Raw genomic sequence first — 26,892 nt, forward strand, 5'->3', positions numbered from 1 at the left:
GGGCCAGCACATACCCAGGAGGGAAGACTTCCAAACTGTTGTTCATTAAGAACTGAAAAAGTACTGGTTTAGTCTGACCTGGTGACAGCTTGTTACAGAGCGATCTCCAGAAACCTTCAAAGGATGACCGCCCTTGCCTGAACACAGCACCGGCTGCCCCCCTAAGTCCCCTGGACACTGGCTTTGAGTGCTGAATATGCTCTGCTTACCTGACAGTTGTAACACAGAAACATCCATCTTTTGGAATCTGTCATCACTGTGATTTATATTATCCTGAAGGGTAGACTGCTTCAGCAACTGGTAGGCTTTTGTTTCTACAGATTTAAAAAAAGACACAGATAACTGGATATCCACATGCAAAAGAATAAATTTGGACCCTTGCCTTACACCACACAAAAATCAATTCGAAATGGTTTACAGACTTAAACACAAGACCTAAGACTATTAAATCCCTGGAAGAAAACATAGCAGAAAAGTTTCAGGACATTGGACTTGGCAATGATTTCTTGGATGATACTAGTAACCTAGTTGACCAAATTAAAAATAGACAAATAGGACTCTAACAAACTTACAAACTGTTGCATGTCAAAGGAAAAAATGAATAGAGTGAAAAGGCAACCTACAGAATGGGAGAAAATGATTAAAATAACATATTTGACTAACGGTTAGTATCCAGAATATATAAGGAACTTCTACAACTTGACACCATCACCACCACCACCACCAACAACAAATGACCCAGTGAAAAGGTGGGGAAAGAGCTTGAACAGACCTTTCTCCAAAGAAGACATACAAATGGTCAATAAACACAAGCAAAGATGCTCAAAATCACTAATCATTAGGGAAATGGAAATGAAAATCACAATGAGATAATCACATCCGACCCTCAGAATGGCTACTATCAAAAGAACAGAAAATAACAAGTGTTGGAAAAGATGCAGAAAAGTTGGAACCCTGTGCACTACAGGTGGGAGTGTAGAATGGTGCCACCATTCTGGAAAATACTATAGAGGTTCCTCAACAAGTTACATATAGAACTGCCACATGATCCAGCAATCCTACTTCTGAGTATATATCCAAAAGAATTGAAAGCAGGGTCTTGAAGAGATATTGGCACACCCATGTTCACTGCAGCATTATTCACAATAGCCAAGAAATAGAAGGAACCCAAATGTCCACCAACAGATGATAAACAAAATGCAGCATAGATAAAGAGCTGAATATTAAGCTGCCTTTAAAAAGAAGGAAATCCCGACAACATGCTACAACATAGATGAACCTTGAGGACATGATGCTGTGAAATAAGCAGTCACAAAAGAACAAATACTATATGATTCTGCTCATATGAAGTATTGAAAGTAGTCAAAATGAACGAAACATAAAGTGGAAAGGTGGTCACTAAGGGCAGGGGGGAAGGGGAAGGAGGAAATCAGTGTTTAGTGGGTATAGTAGTTCAGTTCTGCAAGATGACAAAGTTTCAGAGAGCTGTTGCACAATAATGTGAATGTACTGAACACTACTGAACTGTACACTTAACTTGGTTAAGATGGTAAATTTAATGTTATGTATTTTTTATCACAGTTAAAAAAAAAAGTAGAGTGACCAGACATCCCAATTTGTCCATGACGATGCAGGTTTATGCCTGTTGTCCCAGTATAACTATGAATAGAATTCCCTTTTGTTACCAAATGTTTCCTTGTTTGGATAGTGACTTATCTGGTCACCCAGACCAAATGCAGTGTGGTGGCACAGTCTGGCTACTGACTAAAGAAAAAAAAAACCTGTAAAAAACATTAAAACACTGACTGGATAGTTGATGATACTGACAAATTATTATTAATTGTTTCATTTGTGGAAAAAAGGCACAGAAATACAGAATATTCTTTTTTTTAAGATTTTATTTATTTATTTGAGAGACAGAGTGAGAGAGAGCATGAGAAAGCGGGGTGAGGGGCAGAGGGAGAAGCAGACTCCCCACTAACGAGGAAGCCCAATGTGGGGCTCACTCCTGGGACTCTGGGATCATGATGTGAGCCGAAGGCAGATGCTTAACCGACTGAGCCACCCAAGCGCCCCAATACAGAATATTATACGACCCAGAGAAGTTTCTTAAATTCTTCCTATAATGTTAACACTTTCAAACGCATGCAAATTATTTTTTGAACGTCACTTTTTAGAAATTCTGAAAACAAACAAAAAACAATTTAGTTGAACCCAGGTTTCAAGACTCGAAGACAAGTTGTAGGAGTTTATCTTCATGAAGTGGCCAAATCCCAGCCATTATTTTGAGTGGGGTTGTGGGTAAGGCTCCACATCCTAGTAAAATGGTTTCTCTCTTCTCTGGGCCTTGCAGAAGCCACTAGAGGAACGAATCCAAGAGACAGCACTGATTGCTTTGGTCTCCCAGTCCCTCCAGGGCACTCCTGGCTCTAGAGGGCAGTGAGGGCTGAGGAAAGGCTGGGTGAGGGCAGGAGGGCCAGGAAGACCAGCTGCCACAGGATGTGCGCAGAGGCCCGCAGCTGAGAAAATTAAACCTAGGCTTATTGTAGGGACAGAGCAAAGCCAGGTGCCCCAGAGGGATCAGCAGGAGCATGGACCTGACACCCAGGTCCATAGGACAGGGGGCCCTGTGGGGCTTTTAATCATGTCTGCCACGAGTTAATGTGGGAAGACTATTGAGAACAGCGACAAATAAAAACCACATAAAGGACCGGAGTGACACAACCTTCCCTATCACCTCAAGTCTCCAGGATACCTGAATGAAACCAATAGCACAGACATAACAAAACAGGATCCACAGCTGTATCTTCAACGTGGCCACAAAAATAAAAGGATTCCTGCTGTCAGCACCAGGGGCTGCATTCCTGCGTTTGCTGGCTCCCATTTAAGAACTTAACCATGAGCCCCTTATTACTGGATTAAAACTACCATCACACTGAAGAATAAGAATATAACTTCTCTGGTCCTACTAAGAATCAATCAAGATAAAAATAAGTATTGAAAATGAGCATCGTATTTTGGAATGCTAAATGATACATAATTAAAATATGTACAAAATATGTACAGATCAAGGACTCTTTACTCTGAAAATAATAAATTCTAAGGCAACATTTTTAAACACTGTTGGATTGTGAAATCAGTTTGGTGCATTGGAACAAGATTTGTGAAAAATTTAATACAGAAAACACCAGATGCAGTGCATGCAGAATGGGAAAGTACTGTTGTGTGTCCTGTGTGTATGTGTGTGTATGTGTGCGCGCACGCATGCATGCTGGCCTGGGACAGAAAGTATTTTTTGCTGTAGATTAGTCTCATTGTCCTAGGGTGGCTCCAATAGGAAGGCATCATAATATTCTCCAATTAATCCTAATGTCCATTATTACTTCAGACTTGTTGTAAGGTTATTTGGGGAGAGGGGAGATATTAACAAAATCAAAGACAGAGCAGAGCCTCTGGATTCTAAGTAGGTAAAACATCACTGTAAAGGAGGGGGAAATGTACTGTTTTGTTTTTATTTTATAAAAACTTTCCAGCTTTTAAGATCTAAGTCCAGAGCATAATGACCCTATGCTATTTCTGCATTCAATTACACTTAATTGGTCAAGGAAGAGATAGTGAAGACAGACATTTAACAACAACAAAACACAGAGGCTCCTGGCAGCTGGAGGCTGGGATTGGGGTTCCTCTCGTCTATTATCTTAAGGTAAATCATTTCACTCCAGTGGGCTGGCTTTCCTGCTTCTCAGAGACAAGAAAGACATGTGCCTTTTATTTTCAGGATAGGGTTTTTCTGAAAAATGGCAAGCTAGTAGTTGAAAGGTAATTTCAGATTTGGGGGGAATTAAATGTTCCCATCCAAATATTAAACAGTACTAATATTGTTAGTGGTCTAAGTCTAGCAAGGGAGAAATGTGAAGTGAGTTCACTCTTAGCAGCAAGGAACCATTTTACTACTCTGGAAAGATCAGCCATTTCCATGTTCTACATACTTTCTATTCTGGTTTCCTTCTTCTTTTTTTAAACTGAGGTATAATTGACATACAACATCATATTAATTTCAGGTATACCACATAATGATTCAGTATTTGTATGCGCTGTAAAATGATCACCACAGTAAGTCTAGTTACCATCCATCATCTTAATAGTTACATTTTTTTTTCCTGTGATAAGGACTTTTAAGATCTACCTTCCCTTCCTTCTTAAGGGGTTTGGGCTCTGTAACTGGGCTGTGGCCTTTCCCTTCAAGGCTGCTCCAAGTCTGCTTTGAGAGATGGCTCATCTCTCCTGTTCCATTCAACCAGAGCACAACCCCCTTCCCAACCATGGATCCTCACTGGTATTTGATCTTCAAACCTTCTGTGGCCCTTCTCTAATAAGTCGCTGAAGCCCACCCGGACACATTTTATCTGCAGCTACCCTGACCTGAGTGAAAGAGGGTTTTGGCAAAATCAAGCTGAGGACTGCTGGGCACATCGCCTGCTCCATCCCTATGCATGATTCCTTCAATGGTTTAAATGGCAAAGTGAAGCTTAAAAGGTAAAATGATTAAATGCATTCACTGGGAGGAATAGACACTAATGGAGACAGGACCAGAGACACCAAAACAGCTGGAGGAGTTGGAGCAGACTGTGCTGTTGGCCATCAGGAGGTCTGTGTTGAGGATCAGGTGCTCAGAGCTAGGAATTACTCTCCCATGGAATGTCCATATCCTTAGTTTAGCCAGTAGAGCTGCAATAAGCAACATATGGAGGACTGGGAGCTCACCCAAAAACGGTATGGTAAAAAAAAAAAAAAAAAATAGCCAGGAGAGGCTAAAGGCTACATAGCCTGTGTAGAAATAGGGGAAGAAGGGTTCAAGTACACAGATACTGCACACAGACTGGACAGGGCAGGACTGTAAATGCAGATGCTTTCTGGGGCCAAGCAGGTACCGTACATAAGGTACTCTGGTGGGGTGAGAGCGGCAGGAAGGGGAGCCCTGTAGCAGGCTGGAGAGCACGTGCCTCCTCCAGAGGGGACAGCTGATTTGCTGTCGGGTGGGAAAGAGGGACAGACTTCTTGCCAGACTTCTTATCTTTTTTAAAAAAATAAAACCCTGCACAGGCCAAACAGTACTTGCCACCTCAAAACTTGAAGATGGTGCACAATTTTTTCTGTGTTCACTGTATAAGCACAAGAACGCTTAGAGAAAAACTTCAGCCAAGGGATACAAGTTCGATGTCAGGAAAAGCCTTCCCAGTGGAAAGTTGATTGGAATGTACTATCAAGGGGGGCTGCAACAGCTGTGTGCTTTTTAAATGGCCGTCTGTATTAAAGGGACCAGGCTGCACAGTCTCTGGAGGCAAGGGTGCAGTTTTTGCTAGGGGCGCTCCGATAATTCAGATACAGAAGACTGGGACGACGGCTTTACAAAGCAAAAAGGCAGAGCTACAGGCACGAGGTTTCTGGCAACTCCGGCCCAGGCTGGAGGGAAGCCTCAGGAAGGAAGGAAGAATCAGGCTGTTAAAAGTTACACTGTGTTGCCCTGCAAATTCATAGTTATTTAATGAATGAATGAATAAAGGAGCAAAAGTAACAAATCTAGAGGTTCAAGGTAGTCTGCTTAAATAAGGGAAGGGCAAGGCTCATGGTTCCCAGCGAAAAGACTTTAGGGGCGCCCGGGTGGCTCAGTCGGTTGAGCGTCTGCCTTCAGATCAGGTCATGGTCTCAGGATCCTTGGATGGAGCCCCGCTGGGCTCCTTGCTCAGCAGGGAGTCTGCTTCTCCCTTTGCCCCTCTCCCCTGCTCGTGTGCTCTCTTTCTCTCTGATAGATGGGTAAAATCTTAAAAAAAAAAAAAAGACTTGCATTTTCCCAACTACAAGTTAACTGAAGTCTGTAAACTGGAGACCTGGGTGGCCCCTTAAGGCTTCACTTTACGGCCTGTGCCTTAGAACTCTTCTCAGTATTGTCAGACTCTTAGAAAATTACTGAGTAGTGCAAATAATTCGATAAAACAAATATTTCTAAAGAATACAACTCTTTTTGATTAGAATGTTCCGGTGTACACAGAAACACACGCGTGTGCTCAAGCGTTCTGTTCTGGAGCTCTCAGTTAAGTATCCATAATATATTCAAATCTACGTCAAGATTTAGTTTAAAAAGTAGAAAATAGTGGAGTTTAAAACATAAAACAAGGCAAGGGGGTTAAAAATCTATCCCTGGCTATTAATTTCAGACCAGTGACACAACGAGATAAATACATTTTTTCCTACTTCGTTACATGAGCTGGCCAAACCCAATCATCTGTCTTCCTGCAAAGTGGGTGAGGGATCACTGAGACTGTTTTCCTTTTTGATACGCATTTTGTGTCTAGAAAATGGAACAGCCAGGGAAAGAAAGAGAAAACATGCTGAAAAAAGGGAGGTAGGAGAGATGATGTTGGTGAGAAGGGGGAGAGAGAAAAAGCCTCAACTTCTTATCTTTGGTTCTCTTTTATATGCAAATGTACACCTGCTAAAATACGTCTAAATCTACAAATAAAGAGTAAAAGAAAATATCTGATGAACAAGTGCTTTTAACAACCCTTTACAAGAGCCAGATAAACGTGGGGTTCACCAGCCTCGAAGGGGTGTCTCCAAGGCAGAGTCAGCCCAGAGCTTTCGCAGAAATCCCTCATGAAAAAAAGGGAAGAGATGGGCCTGGAAAAGGAATAACAAAAGGGGATGCAAACAATACTATCACTCAGGCTAGGAAAAAACGACCTTGAACCGACAAAGAACTGGGTATCCTCGAGTACAGGAGGATAATTACGATTCCTATATGAAGTGTGCAGTAATTTTAAAATGAAATTTGAAAAGCATTTTCTGTCTGCTGAGTTTCCCAGTGCTGTCACCCTTCACATATGTATACACCCATGCAATTTTTCCCTCACACTGTGCTCGATGTGTGGCTGATTGCGGCAAACCCAGTCATTTTTGCGAAGGAAAATAAAAATTGTGGGATGTCTTTCTAAAATTAATTCTAAAGATAAAGATTATTGCTTAAAATCCAGAAATCACTTGTCTAATAATCTGCTCAAATGAAAATGAGAGAATATTAGGATATGGGGGTTTTCATGGTCAGAAAATACAGAAAACTCATCTATATTTAGGATTTTTAAATTAAAGGCCGTAAGTGTATGTGAAGGTGAGACACACAGGTTGGAGCTTAACAAGAATCGCTTTTCATGTCCAGATTTTCTGCAGTAAACCCCACTCCACCAAGTCATCCTAAGCCCGTAGATCTGTCGCCAAGGACAGGGCTGATGCATACAGAAGGGACGAAATGCCTGATCCAGATGAGTTGCCTGGAGCTGCTTCAGAAAATAAGTATTTACATCACATTCTCAATTTCTGTGGAGCAATCAACAATTACACTTGAAAATAAATGGCAGGCTTGTAACCGCCCTTTAACAAACATTTCAAAACCAAACCGAAACACTTTGGGGGGTATTACATCACATGTAAATTTATAGCCCTAGTGCCTGCCACTTAACACTGTTCAGTCCTGGGAGGTGAGTGTTTCAACTCTGAAAGTCATGGAAGCTTCAACTTTTCAAAGACAGAGTAATCTGATCAGGAAGCTGTATTTCATTGGCACACAAAGCAGGATTTTTAGCAGCTTTGCACGCAATGATTTACAGGAGAAAAATCAGAAATAAAGACGGTAATATTATCATTATCATTTATAGTAGGACCAGGAATAATCACTGTATAAGATGACCTGGATGCTAGAAATGTAAAATATGCAGAAATCCCTCCTCATCCACTGTAGTGGGTTGCAAAGTATCTCCCCCGCAGGTTTATGTCCACCCAGAACCTCAGAATGTGTTCTTGGGAACAGGTTCTTTGCAGATGTCATTACTTATGGACCTTAAGATGAAATCATCCTAGATTTATGGTGGGCCTTAAATCCAATGTCTGCGGTCCTGGTAGGAAGAGGAGTGAACAGAGACACAGGAAAAAAGGCAAGGTAAACATGGGGCAGAGACTGGAGTGGTCCTGCCACATGCCAGGAGCCACCGGAAGCTGGGACAGGCACGGAGGAGTTCTGCCCTCGAGCCTTCAGAAGGAGCACAGTTTGATTTTAGACTTCTAGCATCCAGAATTGTGAGAGAATACATTTCTGTTGTTTTAGGTTTGTGGTACTTTGTTATAGCAGCCCTGGGAAAATAATACATTCCCTGAGTCCCAATTTTATGGAAATATCCAAAGCCCAATCCCTTTTCTTCCTTTCTCTTCACTTGGGTCTCTTATGTAAAATGAGGGTGTCTCACAACATGACCCACAAGGGCTCTCTCAGCTTTGAGACCTCCTGCTTCCTGGTTCTCACATCTGGGGAGTCACCTGGGTATCTAGAAGGCTGATGCCTGGGCCCCACCTCCAGAGGTTCTGATGTGACTGGTCAAGGGTGTGGCTTGGGCACGGGCATGTTTAAAAGCCTGCACAGGATGCTACTGCACAACCACTGAGGAGAATTTCTCTAGGCACTTAGGAGTTGATTTCCTTGAACACAGGAGCCTCTAACCAAGAGCACTCTTCAGAAGGGTGCCTTTCATTCTTTACCGACCACTTTAAATCACCACAACCACCCTCAATGCCATGAGTGAGGACTGCTTTGCTGGAGCAACCAGTAGGCAGCAGGTGCCATGGGTGAAGCCCCGGCAGCCTGACCCCCACCACAGAGACAGGGCTGTGTGGACTACAGTGGGCAATCCAGCAGCATGTGGCGGCTCCCTTGGTTTTACATGAGTTGGGGGGGGGGTTCCGGTCCTAAGTTCGGCAAGTGACATGATTCTTGTGCACTTTTGGACAGGACAAATGAGACATGGTTCTCTGGCCGCCAAAAGTTGTCACTGCAGTCTTTTCTCCCAGGATAAATCTAGTCACCAATGACAACCTGGCTGTTGTAGGCTTCCAGCCCTTTTGCAGTGTGAGGAAAAACTCATGTAATCATGTTTGGGGAAGCACTGCCCAGAACCCTAAGTGGCAACCTTCAAATCTATGCTGACCTCCCACACAGCTTTTAAATGGACGTACCTTAGTATATCCTTGAATGTTTCAGCTTCCAAAGAATATCAGTGAGAAATGGCACAGTCAGGCAACCACTTTCAACACAGCTTGACCAAGAGAATTGGTGTCAAAAGAATGAGAGGCTGAATGGACATTCTTAGAGGCTTAATCCTCTTGAGATAAAAGCTGAGAGGCCTTTTCACATGGAGCTTAAGGAGATGAGTTTTGCCAGGATGGGCACGTGGGGTGGGAAAAGTACTGGTGGAGTGAATGACTGAAAGAGATAGTATTCTGGCCTGAATCAACAAGCATTAAGGAAACTCCTTAATACGCTCATTTTTATTCATTCGTTCGACAAAATGAGTGCCCACTGTGTGCGGGATTCTGTGTTAGGTGATGGGTTTTTATGACATTTAGCATAAGCTGCATCACTGGCTAAAATGAAAACTCACTTACCTCTCAAAGGTAAATTTAGTGTGAATACAAATAAAATTGCCAATGTGGTAAATTTTACTTGGGGGTAGAAGTCGTTCAGAGGGGGACTTTCTCTCATCAGCTAGGTAAGCATTGCCTTAATCCTGGCCTAAGTGTTTCAGGGAAACACTGACCTGAATAGCCTACTACTTGCACGTGGTCTCAGGCCTAACCGCACTCAGGTTTGCCCCTCTTTATGAAGGGCAAACTTCTGGTATAATCTGTACTCGGAAATCCTTGCAAGCCTCTCTCTAGGCCTGACACAAGGGAAAGGAAAGGTGTGGCTTTGTTCATCATAGCTCGCAAAGCATCCTTGCAGAGCTCATCTTTTGTGGGGATACACACTGACATTTCACTGATCCAGACATCCTGATGTGGGTGTCTCTCCTGTCAAATCAAAGGGGAAGGGTTGGTGGAATGGAAGGTCAAAGCTTAAATCTTGAAGTTTCAGTTCAAGACCCAACACACTAGCTACCTGGCCTTGAACAGGAATCTTAACCTTTCTAGGTTTCTGTTGGACTGTCTGTAGAATTAGTTACTGATGTTTACCCCACCAGGCTGTTATGAAGATTGGACAGGAGGGAGACTTAGTGAAGGCAGGATCGCAGGCTTTTGCTGTCCTGGTATTTCCAGGATGCAGCCCAAGTAAAGGTGTAGCATACACGCAAATGATATACTATTTATTATACACAGAAAACCACACATTCAGAGACATTCAAATTAATCTTTTTGATTCATACCTGGATTCTTGAGTGTGACTTGACAGACTAATAAAAGGAGTAGATAGTGTTAACAATGGCAGATCATACAGGCTGTGAGTGTGTATGGGTGTGTATGGAAGGATTTCTGTGTAAATTCTAGCACAGACTGTGGGAGCCAGAGTTATGAAACTCACACTCTCCCAAATGATGACTAACAAAGCAGATGCCTTTCAGAGTGACAGCAAATAAGTTAAAGATGAGCCCCTCTGCCAGGAAAACCATGTTTGGGAATGATAAACAAATGGAAAAAAAGAAATGAGAATGTTGGCACATTTGATTCCTTTGCTATGGACTGAGAATCACAGACTGCCAGCATTTGAAGGAATGTTAGCGTTCCCGGAAACAAGAATTCCTTCCACGGTGCCCCTCTAGAGAGCGGGTTCCTGCCATGGTGCAACCAGCCCAGCCAGCAGCTGGAAGACCCTCACCTTATTTTTGTTGGAATGAAGAGATAGAAAGTTCTTCCATGACCCAAGTGTGAATTTCTTCCTTGCCACACTCACATACAGGGCCCCCTGAGCTACACTCCGCAGTTACACTTGATAAATGTTGGTATGTGGCAGCCATTTTCAGATAGGAGATACGTTATTTGAAACTCTAGGTTCACATTTTTAAATGGTTCATTTATTGGAAGTTCTAAAAGTTCTTTAACATGCTTCAGAACACTGTGCTGGCTATAAAGGGAAAGACGGGTCACATAGGGTTTGGTCCCAAAATACATATTCCTCAAAGTATCTTCTGGGTGGAGTACTGCACAGAACAGATGGGGGGAAATGCTGCATCAGCCCAGCAACATTTGTTAGAGCACACCAGGGGAAGACTTGCCTGGTGATCAGGTGCCCTGCAATGTCCTCAACCGTGGGTATATCAGGCATGTGGCAAATGAGCACTCACAGGCAGAGCCGTGCGGCCTCTACCAGGGAGACCACCAGGAGTCACTTCATCAACTTCTGCTATTCTTCTTAAATGGTTTTTTCATGGGACTAATTAGAAGTTCCTAAAATATCATGAAACTCTCCTTAAGATTCCTTTTTGATAAGGTAAACATCTTTCTGGATTCAAACCATCCATTGAGTTTTCAAGTGGAAATTTCTTGCAGAAGCTAATTTAGTGGTACTACTGGGAAGACTGTCTATGAGGAGTTATGGCAGCACAGGGCTTGGGTGGGTCTTGGTTCCAAGTGCCTAGTGCAGTTCAGGAGGAAGCGTTCATATATTGAGTGTGTAGTACATGCTTGGCACTTCCACACCCATGATCTCATTTCAACTTTAGGACAATCTTGCCAGGTAATATGTCTGCTTTCCCAATAGAGAGACTCAGAGGGACGGAGAAACAGAGCAGGGAGTAAAGAGCTGACATAGACAGCTGATGCCAAAGCCCAGGGACAGCTGCCATATCTCCTCAACTCCCAGAGGACAGCCTCAGGAATATTCCTTTTCTTTGGAATACTCTAGAAGGAATGCAGCTCATACAACAGGAAAACCTCAGCAAAATTATTATGAAGGGAGAGGCAGACTCTATCTTAAATCAAAGGATATATCTGCCCTAACTCTACCAAAGGCCAAATCTCCAAATAATTATGCCAAAAGACACAAAGATTTAATAAAAAGATGATGGTCAAGAACTTGGAGATTGAACTAAGACTATGTTATATGACAATTATATCTTGCAAAAAAGTGGGGAAAAAAAGAACTTAAGATTAAAGTAACTTTAGTGACATGCGTGACAACAGTATTAAGCAGGGCCAAGGTGCCTGAGGCCCTCAAACATTAACTTCGTGGGAGGTCTGGCGGGTGGGGAGCACAGAGGAGAGTGTGATAGCCAGGACAGAACTGGCAATGCTCAAACAAAGTCACTAGCTTTGAACGTTTTTTTTTTCCTGATATATTTCCCAAGTTAGTTTATATGTCTACTACTTTGGCATACAACAGGCACAAAGCATTTTTTTTTTTTTAAACTGCCAACTGTTGATGGGTCAACAGCAGGCTGTTGGAACAGCAATTTCTTTGAAGATTCTAATGGCAAATAATCCTTGTTAAGCTTGTCACACCTTTCTGTACAAAGAGGAGAAAAATGTGAAAGTGCAGTACTTAACTATCTCTTCTACTCTAAAGAAAGTCTATGGAAAATACCATCTGCATTAATTTGGGGGAGAGTCATCTACTTGGAAGGGATGACTGGAAAGAATACTGGAGAAGTAAGAATGGGCAACTGGATCGTTTCCTGGTTTCCACCCAATAAGTCTTTGTCATTTTAACCGAAATAAGTTCAGAGGTCATTAGATACTTCTGCGTTCAAAGGCAAATTGCAAAGGAAAAGCATCCAAATAACTTTTTGGTTATTTGCAGCTTGGGATCATCTACACTTCTATTAATAAAAAGAAAACAAAGAAGAGGCTCTGCTCACAGTTTTCTCAAAATGAAGAATAAAAATGCAATAAACTATATCACTGGGAAAAAGCTGAAAAGAAAAGAAAACCTCTGTATTTTGGAGTGAAATATTATCTGATGCAGAATTTATACAATAATTGCTCTACTATCTACTCCTTTTTCAAAACCAGAGTTCATCACAGAAACATGGGTTTAAAAAATTAATCATCAGGCCATGAATTGTACTGCCATAAAAGAAAGCCATTCTTTTCTGCTTATAAACAACAAAACTACCACATATGCAGATGCATGCCTCAGTACCTCGGTGCAATGGTGTATTTACTTGTATAAATATTTAAAGTCAGACCTTTGAATTTCTAATGAAGTAGTACACCACTTTACAAAATAAGATACTAGTAAATTTAGATGTACGACAAATAGAACTCTGTTCAGAATACTAATTGCTGCTGTTGATATTCTAAAACTAAAAAAAGTAATGATATTCAGATTCCATCTAAACAAGCATAATACATGGGCAGAAATCTCGATAGGTCTTGATGAAATCTTACTGCTAAAATTGTTAAATTATCAGACGAGCTAACCACCTCCTATTTTTGGTTAGTTTTAAGTTATCGGAGGTACAAGGTAAGCTTCATGTCCGGCACTTCCTCCCCGCCCCCCACCCCACTCTTATTTTAATGATACACATTCAATTATCACAGGCAAGAAAAGAGTCACATCAGAAACATCTGTAGTTTGCCATATAATGACAGGGTGTTCCCCATGGAGACTGACCTTGTCACCCAGACGCAGGTGCTGAAAGGCTGTGTGATGGGGGTGCTCATACGTGTAAATATATGACATGATTATGAAGAATTCAATAGACACGGTTATTTTCCACCTTAGTTTATGTTAACATAAGCTCACACGTTCTGCTCTTATGATTAATCGCCTGCTCCAGCATGCAGCAGTTGAATATCCTTGCTCTTAGTGGAGTCCACAAACCACTAACCTAGAAGGTTCTGCTTATAAGATAAGGTTGAATCCTGTTTGAAATTCACAGGTGACTGTAACTTTACCTGTTATCGGGATCTTCGCTGCCATGCTTTCTTCCCTGCTCTCGTCTCCACAGCCACTGGAAACTTCTAAAAACAAAACACGTGATGATGAAAGTGTATCTCAAGGATATATTTATGGAGTGGACCTTTGTTTGCCTTTTTTTTTTTTTTAAACTGCCGTTCCTTTTATTTTCACTGCCTCCCCATGTCCCTTTCTGTGGGTTAGTTTATTTTTTTGTCTGAAATTGTACTGTTTCCAAAGGAACCCTATTCTTTTTTAAGATTATTTATTTATTTATTTATTTATTTGAGAGAGCTTGAGAGAGCATGAGCAGGGGGTGGGGGAGGTAGGAGGGGTGGGAGGGTAGAGGGTGGGAGGGGCAAAGGGACAGAGAGAAGCAGACTCCCTGCTGAGCAGGGAGCCCAACAAGGGCCAGGACCTGGAGATCCTGACCTGAGCCCAAGGTAGACACTTAACTGACTGAGCCACCCACGTGCCCGAAAAGGAAACGTGTTCTAAATCTAAGGTATCTCTATGTTGCCTTCAAGCAAAATACTATAGAGTCCAACATCTATCAAATTCAAATAGGGCTTAAAACAATTGAGCTCCAAATCCTGCCCATGTATATTGACTTCTGAGTATATCCTGAGCAACTCATGGCTGTCTTAGAAATGCCATTACAGCAGTTTCCTGGCATGCCTTAACAGTACTACTAAAATAATCACAATTTCTGGATACTAAAAATGGGCTGTTAAATTTGGGGGGCATAAACTCATTGATTCTTAGTCATCTGTTGAAACTTTTATAAGGTTCCATTACAATTAAAAAGAATGTTTACAAATTATGAGTAAATTTTATTAAGTGATATCAAAAACTTCACAGTATTTTATGGAATCATTGTAATGTAATCACCTTCATCCTTGTGACATGATCAAAATGATCTACTGCCAAGAGATTCATTTTGCTAACATTTCATTACTTATAAAAACTTATTGGAGGGGTGCCTGGGTGGCTCAGTCAGTTAAGCGCCTGCCTTCGGGTCATGATCTCGGGATCCTGGGATGGAGCCCTGTGTCCTGGGATCCAGCCCTTCACTGGGCTCCCTGCTCAGCAGGCAGTCTGCTTCTCCCTCTCCCTCTGCCCCTCCCCCCGCTTGTGCTCTGTCTCTCTTTCAAATAACTAAATAAAATCTTAAAAAAAAATTATTGGAAATTCAGCATAACAGCAGACCTATGATTAGGTCTTCCATTCCTGTTAGACTAAACGAAAACAAATATATTTCCTAAAAGGTGGTATAAAACAGAGAAAATATCATGCATATTAAAATCAGAAGTATTCTCTAATCAGCTTAATTTTATAAGTATACCTTAAGAAAGAGGGTGTTGCGTTGATTCTGAATGCATGTTTTCTGTGGACAGAATGTATAGCAATAGTTACCTTGTTCCTTTGTACGAACATTGTTGAGCCACTGAGCGGGTTTGGCTTCCTTTATTCCACTATTGTCATTCAGAATAGACGGCAAGCTGCAAGATGATTCATCACTGTGAATAGCTGACCTACCGTCACACTCTTCTGTAAGGGCTTTTTTCAATAATGCTGTTGCCTACAGTGTTTAAAAGAAAGCACAAAGAAATAAAAACAAACTCTAACCACATTACCCTTGGTCTCAAAAACCCAGCCTTCAAATGTAATTTTAGGTTAAGCTTTACTTGGGATTTAATTTGCTTCCTGACATTTAACTGAAATTAAAATGTCTTCAAGATGAGACAACATCTGATTATTTTCCAGCATAATTTCTTTACAACAACTTGCACTTGTGATAACTTCTTTGAGGACTTATGGAATGCAAAAGTGTTATTTGACTCATGAAGTATGTATATGAGATGTGACCACCTCCGTTAATCTGGGCTAGTTTATCCAAGATTTATCTTTCATTGCATGAATCTGTTTTTCAGGCATGAAGACAGTTGATTTGGAATGAGAGAGCTGGAAGGATGTGACTTTGAGGTATCCCCATCCTTCTAGAAATGACCTGTGAACTTCCCCAAATGAGAAGATTGCAGAAAAACTTTGTGGCTGAGGAGGATACACGAAAGCAAAAAGAGAACTAAACTTATTCTAAATCATAATCTTCAATTAAGGATAAAGACACTCCGCACTTTGCCCCTCAGTCTTCTGGGAGCTCAGGAAACTGGCCTGCCACACTGCCTATCTGTTTTCAAAGGGCCCTGAACTGTCTTTATCCATTATCACCTCATGTCTCGTGGGCAGACAGATGGGCACAGATTTCATCACGGCCAACTTGAGAGGTAGAGAACAAGTGGCAATTAACAGGACAAGTTAATACTCGTGTCTATTCATTTCCAGGTCAGTACTCTCCTCCTGAGAAATACAAATATACTGGTAACAAGAGGTAACCAATGATGACATAACCTCCTTCCAGAGTGTATGTTTCTCGTTCACTTCCTACTTGTAAGTGATGATTTGCCCAGGCTTTTGGCAGAGAAAACCTAGGTGGTGGTGCTGACCTATCACTGGTATCTGATGACAGGAATAAATACAGGGCAGTGTCCAACCCAACCCGCGGGAAACAAACATGAGATTCTACAAGTTAATATGAAGAGTGGGACAGGACAAATCCTCACGGGTCATCTTTAGTCTAAGCACAAAGGGGTAACACCATAATTATCTGGGGAAGAAGAGGGAAGACAGTAATTTTTCCTTGTGATTAATACGAAAGAAGGTGAAGATGCCCTGACATATCTGCCTCACTGAGGCAGAATATGGAAGATCTAGCCTTGTTGAGTTTGGCCTGGAACATACTTTGAGGTCACTGCCGTGGGCCTTGACATCCCTGCAAGGCTCTTGCCTTCTGCCCTCCCTAGGACCGGCTGGCCTCTTGGACTCATGCCCATCCTAAGGGCTGCAGAAACTGATTAGAGGGGATTTAAGAAGTTCTAGTTTCCTTGGCCAAGGGACCTGGCATCAAGTTAGACTTGCAGCCAAGACCTGTCTGTAGTTCACTTCTAGTAACCAGGTGCTTTTCCTTCATTTGTTTAAATTAGTCCTGGATCTTATTCCAATTGCGGTAACTCTATATTGAGATGATCTGCACAGTATCCCTGCAGACTAGGGTTCGGGTATAAAGTCCTGCCTCTGAAGCTCAGGCCAGGGCTGGTTCCTGTCCCTGGCTGTCAGAGTGCCCCAATCCCAGCTGCCTACATGGACCACTGCACTGTACCTGCTTCCGAATCTGTCCAGGAAGAGAGGTATGAAAAGTAGGACCACGTCCTTGAACTGCCATCTCTCAACTGTCAGTATGGTCTCTGGACCATCCTGGCGTGTCTCATTTCTAGATCTCTACCCATCCTGATCTAGTCTCTTCCCACAGAGAGTTAAGCTCCAATTCTGTGTGCCCAATAATCCTGGCTATGTGAAAAGCATTTTAGAATATGAACAAAAAGAATTGGCCCAGATTCTGTAACGAAAGCTGTAGTTTTCTTTTTCTGATAGTTAAAATAATCCAAACATCTGGAAGACCCTCAAAGATGTATTTCTTCCACATCTTATGCAATAGCTATAACTAATAATTTCTTGGCATGACTTCATTATAATGGCCTCTGTCTTACACATATCTTAAGAATAAAATTGTTTAAGAACTGTTGCAGCTTCCTGCACTTTGTGCTGCAGAATTTGCAGACAACGGAAACTGGGGTTGCCAGTGACTCAGATTACTTCTCATTAGGCCCTCAATGATGACACACAATTTATCTCACTGCTTTGTGCATCCCTTTACATACGAGACCCTCTTTTGCTTTAGTTGGGTTCCAACTGGGCCTCAAAATAAAATGCTATAATAATACTGCAAATGTCTAATAAGTCTTTCTATGCTTGATACTGATACAAGCCCTGCCACCAGTTCTATGCTGAGCCCCCCCTCTTTTTTTTTTACTGGGGTGAGGTAAGTAGAGTGGTGAGCATACTGCAGGTCTTTATTTATTTCGTACATTTCATAAATGAAGATAAATGATATTCACTACTCAATACTCCTATCTCTAGGATTTCTCATACTTTTTTGATAGGGACATTGATAAAAGGACTCATCTTCTAAGATAATTCTATAGATAATTTCGCAAAGATGAGTTTTTTCTATCTGTAAGGATTTTGGTAGAAGGTCCAATGAGAATGGCTGGCTTGGCTTTACTGGACCATGGAGCCAAGAGAGAGCAGTAGATGTGCCCAGCGGGTCATCCGTAAAAGAATCCACAATATAAGGCCCTAACAAGCAGGGAATAATGATAAGCAGGACAGAAAGAAATGTCAGTCTCAGACAAAGAATAGTCAGAAAGTTTTAAGTCAAAAACAACTTCGGTAGAGTCAGGAGAAACATCTGTAATACATTCCCAAGCTGCCCCAAAAGGGCAGACCTTTTAGAAAGACGTATTTTTAAGGAAGCCCCCAACTTGAAGGAGCTTTCGGCCTGAGGCTGCAACACTAACCCATACCTGCACAGGAACAAAAGCCCAGAGAAGAGTGAACAAGCTGCTTTACATAGCTCACGCTGGGACTGAATGAGCTCTGCAAATTGGAGCTCTCCTATGTGACAAATGCCACCAGACAACAACTTTTGCTACCGGCCTCCTGATGGTGCTTATGAATGGACTATGCTTGGGTTTCAACTTATCTGTTAGCTAATAAAGGCTCTCTTTGATTTCATACATTTTGAGCCCAGGAGGGGGATGGAGACTGCCTCACTGCTCTCAGCAGTCTGATGTTTAAGTCAATACCAACAAACTAGTCTCACTTTTCTGCCTTCCCCAGAGCCAGGAGAAAGGGAAATTCAATGCCAAGGCACACACTGCTTGCAGAATGACTGATGGTGATATCTCCACATTTCAGGTCTCATGAAAGATAAACCATCCCATGAATTATACTCAGCAGGACACCTGGAGTTATTCAGTCTACTAGAATTTTTCTCAAAGTTCAGTTTAAATATGGATCCTGCTAGGTCTAGAACCCCAAGAATCATCTCTTACTTTATATCCAGAAACAATCAATTGTGATATTACGTGCACAGATAGATGAACGTATTACTGGAAAAGACATTATGTCCAGAACGCCATTTTAAGAAATGAGAGGAGAAAATCAAATTGCTCAAAATATTGCAACAAATTGTACCAATTTCTAGAAAAAAAAATCTTATACGTCAATAAGAAAAAAATTACTTACCTAATAGAAAAATGAGCAAAGAACATGAACCTGCAAATTATTAAAGAAGAAATACGAATGGCTAACAAATAGGTAGGGGAAAATTTGACCTCAATTGTAATATAAAGGTCAAATGAACAAAAAAAATTGGATGTCATTTGTACTTCTCAATCTTAGTGTTCAAAAAAAAAAAGTCAATAGTATCCAGTTTCATTAAAAGCTCAAGGAAATGATATTTTCATTCATTCCTCATAACTGATGACCCTTCCAGGGTGAGATATACCGGTGCATAGTACGTACCTTCTGACCTGACAATTCCACATCTAGAAATTCATCCTAAGGAAACAGCGTGGACAGCTGTAAAAACTGAATAGCCCAGATGTTCTCTGAATTATTTTTTTACTAGAGGAACAATTAAAAACAAACTTCAACAACAGGAGTGTGTTTAAAGAGACTGGATATCCATACGAGGGTCTCCATACAGCCATTTGAAATGATGGAGAAGAACATGGGATGATATGAAGGGAAGCCCACTTGTGACAAGTGGGGAAAAAAAGCAGCTTTGTACACAAAAGTACAACCCATGTTTGTCAGTATATTAAATATTAAAAACCACACTCTGCAATGCCAATGGACAATTTTATTCTTTTTGTTTACCTTAATATTCCAAATTTGGAGCATTTTTTTCTTTTTCTTTTTTTTTTTTAAGACATGCTACCCACAAAAGAGTCCGATTTCTGTGATGGGTGGTACAAATATAAACAGAAAGTGAACGTGAAAGCATTTAGTAAAATTAAATTCTCTTCTATACCTAAATCAATGCTATTAATGCAGATACAAAAAAGCAAGAGAATTATGGCTGCAGACAGTAAGTGACATTTTTTTCCTAATACACAGATTTAACTGACCTTCCTCAAGAACTTTCCTTAAGAAAAATGCTCTTAAGTTATATCTAAGTTACAGGAGGGGAAGGGGAAAGGAGAAGGAAAGGGGATTTTTATCTATGTAGCAATTAAAAGAAATGGGAAAGTATTAATATGAGCCAGCAAATGAGTATTCAAGAGATAAGATCAAAAAACCAGTCCATCATTTAGGGAGAGGTGAAGGGATTTCTGTGACCAATCACATGTCTCTCTGGCAGTGTATGTGTGGTGAGGGGCAGGACTGACCTACTCTGTGGGTGACACCAGCAAGCCACTCTGCTTTGTCTGGAGAAGTTCTCCCGGGCAGAAAGAGACATCACGTAGGAGAAAAGGAGTATCAAGGCACTTAGTGTTTTAATGAAGCACCCAACTCATTTTTTTTTCTACATAAAGTAATTACAAATTTTTCTGATTTAAAAGCATGCAGCTCAATTATGTAATTACCTAATAGGTTATGCAGGTGCTGTGGATCTTATCTGGTCTCGAGGGGACATAATCCGAGTTTCGGTGGCTTTAATGATGTATTTACTCAAGAGACGGGATTGACTCCAGCTGACAGCAAAGGGACCCACAGGTAAACATCATTTACATGTGGCTGTTTAATTAGCCATTTACCCAAGAGATCAAAGTAAATATTTCTGAGCTTCGTTAGATTCTTCACCAAGTAATTTCTAGTAAAACTTTCTTAAATTTTGAAAACCCTTAGTTTTATGATTTTTATCTATGGAGAAATATTTAACCTATACTATTTACTAAATGTATATATTGTTTCTTTCTTTCTTTCTTTTTTAAGATTTTATTTATTTATTTGACAGAGACAGTGAGAGAGGGAACACAAGCAGGGGGAGGGAGAGGGAGAAGCAGGCTTCCCGCTGAGCAGGGAGCCTGATGTGGGGCTCGGATCATGACCTGAGCCAAAGGCAGACGCTTAACTGAGCCACCCAGGCGCCCCTATATTGTTTCAATGCAGAGAAATAACTCAAAGACACTTGATTTTGCTCACTGTGACAGGATGGTTGTGTAAACCAAAGCAGTTCTAGAACCCACAAAAGCATTTTGTTGTGAAGTTCACAAGGCTTGTCTTGCTCGTGTCATTTTGGTAACACGGTTCTTTAGGGCTGTGCATTTCTTCAGTCCTAAACTGACAGAAACGGCCCGCTTACTTCTACTTTTAAGGACAGACTTCGTCATTAATTTGTTGGTAGCTTTTATGATTGTTACGAAGATGAGATCATGATGATTTAAAAAGGAACAAAAAGCCTACTAGGGGAGGCAGAATATCATTTGATTCCTAAGTTCTTAATCAGGCAGCCCCCTTCCCATTAATACTGGAGTTATTATTTGAAAAATTATGAGTGAATTGGTAATCTGGAACTTGGAATATATGTTCTAAACAACTTAAATAACAACATGATTAGATAGAAAAGGGCAGTAGATCTTTCACCCTTGATGTGGCTGAGATGCGAAGTACTTGCAGTGAATGGAATGAATGGGAAACAATGTTGTTATAAAATAGTACTGAATAAAATGGACAATAAAACCTGAGAACAAAATCCTTCTTAAGAACTACATTTATCAACAGATACGGAATGGACCTACGAAACAAAGGTTCTGTTTTTCCTAAAGAATATCGTTCTTTATTTACTGAATCACATAAAATGCAGTAAAATGCAAATGTGTGTGAGAAGGATACATTCCAGGTAATCTGTGAAAAGAGAAACGGGATCCGTGAGAGGCACACAGGGGCTGTATCTATAACCGCAGCAGGTGATTTCTGAAGGAAGCAGGTAAGAGGAGGGTGAGGAAGGGCAGGGTGATGGCAGGGTCGGGGGAGAACGAAGCAGAAGGTGAAGTCTGAAACAAATCCGGTGCAATGGTAATGACACACATGAACTTGGGCAGGCATGGGACTGTTAAGTTCATTACATCATTCTATGTGTATATGTCTGAAATGTTAAAAAAATCTTTCTCCCCTTTTTAATTAAAGAGGCAAGGAAGGGGGGCTTGGGAAGCACTGAAGGTGCTCTGAAAGGCTTGGGGAAGGAAGTGATGGCAGCGACTTGACCACACAGTGACAGTGGTGTGTGACTTCGGTGCTGAGGTGGCAAGGCTTGCCTCCAGGAGGGGCACATGTTGAATCTTTGAACTTTGAACATGATACAAATACAAACTTAAAAAGGATCAAAGCCAGAAAACCCTACATTACAGATAAAGATGAAAAAACACACTTTGAAACAAGACACACTGACAAGACATTAAACTTAGAAGAAGCGCCATCTCTCTGAATAGATGGCCTTCTAGAGAATCATGAAGACTATACTAGGCACGCTCTAGACCTGGGCTTCTGGGTCCTCCCTTGCTCTCCTTAGGGACCTGCCCCATCTGTTCAGCATCTTCACACTCTCCATCGGGTGCCTCCTTGCTTAAAAAGCTCTCAGAGCTTTCCGGGTCTGCTAAACCAAACACAAACTCCCTACTTGGGCTGGATGGATGCAGCACACAGGGCCCACGACACCCTGGACCTTCTTGCCCACCTCCCCCAGCCTGGAGCCCACCCTCCAGCCAGGAGGACCGGAGCTCAGCTCTACTTTCTGGGTCTGTTCTTTGGCTCCCAACAGCCCTTCCCTGTTGCCCCTGCCATCACCTGCCTGATGCACCCCCCTGCACTCTTAGCCTGTCAAAATTCTGTCTCTCTTTTAAGGGTCACCTCACACCTTTCTACGCCCTCCACTGTAAAAGTCTGCCCTCATTCTATCTCCAGATGGCTTGGCTCCTTCTTCTGAAGGCCCATATCTTTTGCTATTTTCTTATTGCACACATCCCACTATGCCATTCCCCAGAAGGAGATGCCATGTTTTTATTTATTTCTTTCTCTCCAATGGATCTGGGCTGGTACCTGTGTACAGAGGTGGGTCAATACATATTTGCTGAATTAATATTTATGACTTTTCAGTATTTTTATATGGAGTGGAGAAAGAAAACCAGAATGCTACAAGATGCTTCTAAGTTCCTTGAAAAATGTTGTGTTTGTTATGTTTAAATAGGTTACCCCTAGGATCTGAATTAACTGTATGGAGGGAGTTGAGATTCCTACACAAAACTCTGTGCAAAAGGCCTGAAGTGCAAACAAACAAACCACAAAACCTCACTTACTATGTAACATTTTTTTCAAATATTTTAACCATTGTAAAGAATGTCACTATTTCCTCAAATAATCATTTGCATAAACTTGAAACTTATTTTTTAAAAAATAAATATTACTGACCCTTGTCGTCTGGTTCATGTTTTTGACTGGGAAAACTTTAGATGGCTTAGCTACCTCTTCTTTGATAGAATTATCATGTTCTTGCAAGGTGGCAACATGCCAATCCAAGTGTGCCCTCAATAAGGCTGCTGCTGGGGCTTGTTCAGATCTGTAAAACAGAAAGGGGAGACGCATTAAAGACTGGCAGTACTGTGTTACCTAGGAGATTCCTTCATTTTTAGAGGTGCCACAATCAAGTTAACAAAGAACAGTTTATCCAGAGAAGTCTGGAACCTAGTATATTCGGGAGTAAGGTAATTTCCAGAGTCCAGGTATCTTTTTTTTTTTTTTAATTTATTTTGGTTATGAGTTCACTTGCTAAATGAGCATTCTCAACTTTGATTGCCTACTGGAACCACCTGGGGAGATTTGCAAAATCTAGGTGTCTGGGGCCATTCCTAAAGGATCTAGTAAAACTGGACTGGGGTGTGGCCTTGGCCGTTAGGATTTTTTTAAGGCTCACAGAGTGGTTCTAATACGTAGCCATGGTTTCAAATCACAGCATAGGTGGTCACGCTCCTCTTATGTGTGGTTAAAAGAAACCGATCACATTTTATTCTTAACAACTCTTATCCTTGTTTACTCTTTGTTATCCTTGTTTATCCTTGTTATACTTGTACTATGGTCTACTTGTAATTAAAAAGCATTAAGATAATATTAGGAAAGAGTTCAAAAGCGAGCCTAAGTTATATGCCCAGACTATGGCATGTAGTACACCTCTGGGGTAGGAGACGGACAAGATGAGCCTGGAACACCTTGGTATCACAGATGAAGCTCTCAGAGACTATTGAGTCGTGTCTACAGGCCTCAGAGGCTATCATGAAGGGGATCCCACTGGCCCAAGATGAGACATTTTGAACACCAAAAAGAATAATGACTGCAATGGACTGACACACAGCAGATACATGAAAATCATGAGTTCATTTAAAAAATAAATAACAAAAAAAGTAAGGAAGCTTTTAAAAGAATAAAAACCTTTGGATTCAGCCTTAAAAAAGGAAGCAAGTCTTGCCACATGCTGCAACATGCATAAATCTTAAGGACATTATGCTAAGTTAAATAAGCTAGTCACAAAAAGGCAAATACTGGATGATTCGATTTACATAAGGTACCTAAAATGGTCAAATTCATAGAAACAGAGCGGAATGGTGCTTGCCAGGGAATTGCAGGGAGAGAGAAATGGAGAGTTGATTAATGGGTGTAGAGTTTGTTTTGTGAGATGAAAAAGTTCTGGGGATCTGGTGCCCAACAACATGAATATCCTCAATGCTACTGAACACTTGAAAATGGTTAAGACGGGGGCGCGCCTGGGTGGCTCAGTTAAGCATCTGCCTTCAGCTCAGGTCACAATCCCAGCATCCTGGGATCAAGCCCTGCATAGAGCTCCCTGCTCAACCTTGGGGTGGGAGGAGGGGAGTGGGGGGGGTGGTGTCTGCCTCTCCCTCTGCCCCTTCCCCTACTCATGCTCTTTCTCTCTCTCTCTTTCATTCTCTCTCTCTTGCTTTCAAATAAATAAATAAAATCTTTTAAAAAATGGTTAAGATGGTAACTTTTGCTGTGTGTGTTTTACCACAATTAGTAATATGAACCAACCAGCCAACAAACCTTTGGAGGCTGCTAGGGCAACCACTCATTCTGATAATTGGTAAGTAAAGGGACAGAATCATTTATCCTACCTTTGTGGTCAAAAAAATGCATTTCAGGATTACCAAGAAGTTGATGGGCAAAGTTCTTCCAACTAAAAAATGCACAACAAATGAATTAGTCCCCATTCTGTAAGTCCAAATTAATGAATGCATCCAAGAAATGGTAATTTTGTGAAAATTACATAGTGGTAAAATGTCATACTAAAGGCATCAGTGTGCCAACGCTTGAGCCTACAAATCAGTCTTAGCACCACTAAAAGTGGGACAACCTGCCATCCCGTGCTGCCTGCGGACGTGTAACAGAAGGACCAGTACCACCTACCATGTTGTCTTGCCCAAAATAACTGGTCTGGAGTATAATCTTTTTTCATTTATTATTATTATTACTGTTATGTTAATCACCATACATTACATCATTAGTTTTTGATGTAGTGTTCCATGATTCATTGTTTGCGTATAACACCCAGTGCTCCATGCAGAACGTGCCCTCTTCAATACCCATCACCAGGCTAACCCATCCCCCCAGGCCCCTCCCCTCTAGAACCCTCAGTTTGTTTCTCAGAGTCCATCGTCTCTCATGGTTCATCTCCCCCTCCGATTTCCCCCCCTTCATTCTTCCCCTCCTGCTATCTTCTTCTTTTTTTTTTTTTAACATATAATGCAGTATAATCTTGTATCTGGATTGAACCACCAGTTTATGGGTAACATCATTTGGATCCTTTTTCAAACAAATAAAATGTAAAAAGACTTTGAGACAATCAAGGTCAATGGGCAAAGAATAGGTATTAGATAAGGAATCTTGTTAAACAGTAATGTGTTAAATGCTTATCTGTTAGATAAGTATTTGTATTTGTAAATGAAATATGTTATCTGTTTTAAATGACTCAAGAAAAAAGTGTGGGGGAGAAAAAGAGATAACACAAGACTAAAAAAATGTTGACAATTGGTGGATCGTGGTTATAAATCATGGGATTTCATTATGTTGTTATATTTGCTTTTGTGAATTTTTTAAAATTTCAAAGTAGAAAGTTAAAAAAACCCAGGGTACTAATGTCTGTAATTACTTGTAAATGCATCAAAATAAGAGATTGAGATTGACAGACCGGTGGAAGGATGGAAAGACAGACAGATATAGGTGTGCAATAACATGTCAATGGTAGATCTGAGTGGTAGATATAGGGATGGATGCTCACTGTACAGTCCCTTTATTTTTCTGTATGTTTGGAAATTTTTGTAATAAAATGTTTGGGGAAAAAAGTAAGTCTATGTACAATTCAGAATATGTACATTCTTTAATGCAGCTTTATTGTTAAAATCTTTGCTTGACTTAACCAAGACTTGCATAAAGTAGGATGTGTCATGGGGATCCTTGAACTTCTTTAAAAACTTCCCAGAATGATTCCAAAGTTTCTGGCTATTTTGGCAGACAGCCCCTTCAGTAACTTGAATTTGTTGGTTTCTTCCAGACTTCACTGAAGTCATAATGCCACTCAATTCCTTTGTTCTGATTCTTATATAAATGAAGGAACATCCATCTGCATTTGGTTTCACAATAGATTTCCCTACTGGGAAAATGCACTCACAGGACATGAGCAAATTCTAGTCTATTCAGCTGTTGTATTTCTTATAATGAGTAAATCAATTGTGTTTCTAGTCTGAAAGCATGTTTAGTTAGGTTGAATTAAACTTGAAAACAAGTTGAATTAGAATGAATTACATTAATTAAATTAGTTGGGATGGATTGAATGATCAGAGACCAGTCTCTCAGGTGATTGATACACACGATTTCTGCAGAGACAAAGCCAAGGCAAGACTCTGGCTACTAATATCCCCACCAACTATAACCATCCCTCAGGTCCTGGGATGAAGAACTAGCTAAGGTTTCCCACAATTACTGTAAAACTTCACAAAAGGCCAAAACCATTAATCGACTTGCACAGGGCCAAGCAGCAAATGAACTACTGAAGGAGTTACAGCATCTAGAATCTTGTGACTTTGGAACAGCTAAGCCAACCCTTAAAGCACAAAAACAGGCTTTTCTGCAGATTTACTTCATGATCGACTGGGCAAGGAGGGCAAGAGCTATGGCTGTCTTTGCATGAGATGTTGCCCATGGTT

General features: G+C 41.1%; 1 protein-coding gene across 2 annotated transcripts in view; it reads right to left on the minus strand.

Annotated features, from left to right (window-relative positions):
• KIZ (kizuna centrosomal protein) overlaps positions 1-26,892 on the minus strand; it is a 125,415-nt gene that overhangs the window by 16,249 nt on the left and 82,274 nt on the right. For both annotated transcript variants that reach the window (XM_028123763.2, XM_028123764.2), the window contains 4 exons: positions 23,090-23,237; positions 15,131-15,296; positions 13,714-13,779; positions 210-314 (listed from right to left, as the gene is read on the minus strand). In XM_028123763.2, the coding sequence (XP_027979564.1) occupies positions 210-314; positions 13,714-13,779; positions 15,131-15,296; positions 23,090-23,237 (485 nt within the window). The remainder of the gene's footprint in view (positions 1-209; positions 315-13,713; positions 13,780-15,130; positions 15,297-23,089; positions 23,238-26,892) is intronic.

Source organism: Eumetopias jubatus, unplaced genomic scaffold, assembly GCF_037043125.1.
Source record: "Eumetopias jubatus isolate StellerSeaLion01/CBP00866 unplaced genomic scaffold, mEumJub1_p1.0 scaffold_9, whole genome shotgun sequence".
NCBI lineage: Eukaryota > Metazoa > Chordata > Mammalia > Carnivora > Otariidae > Eumetopias > Eumetopias jubatus.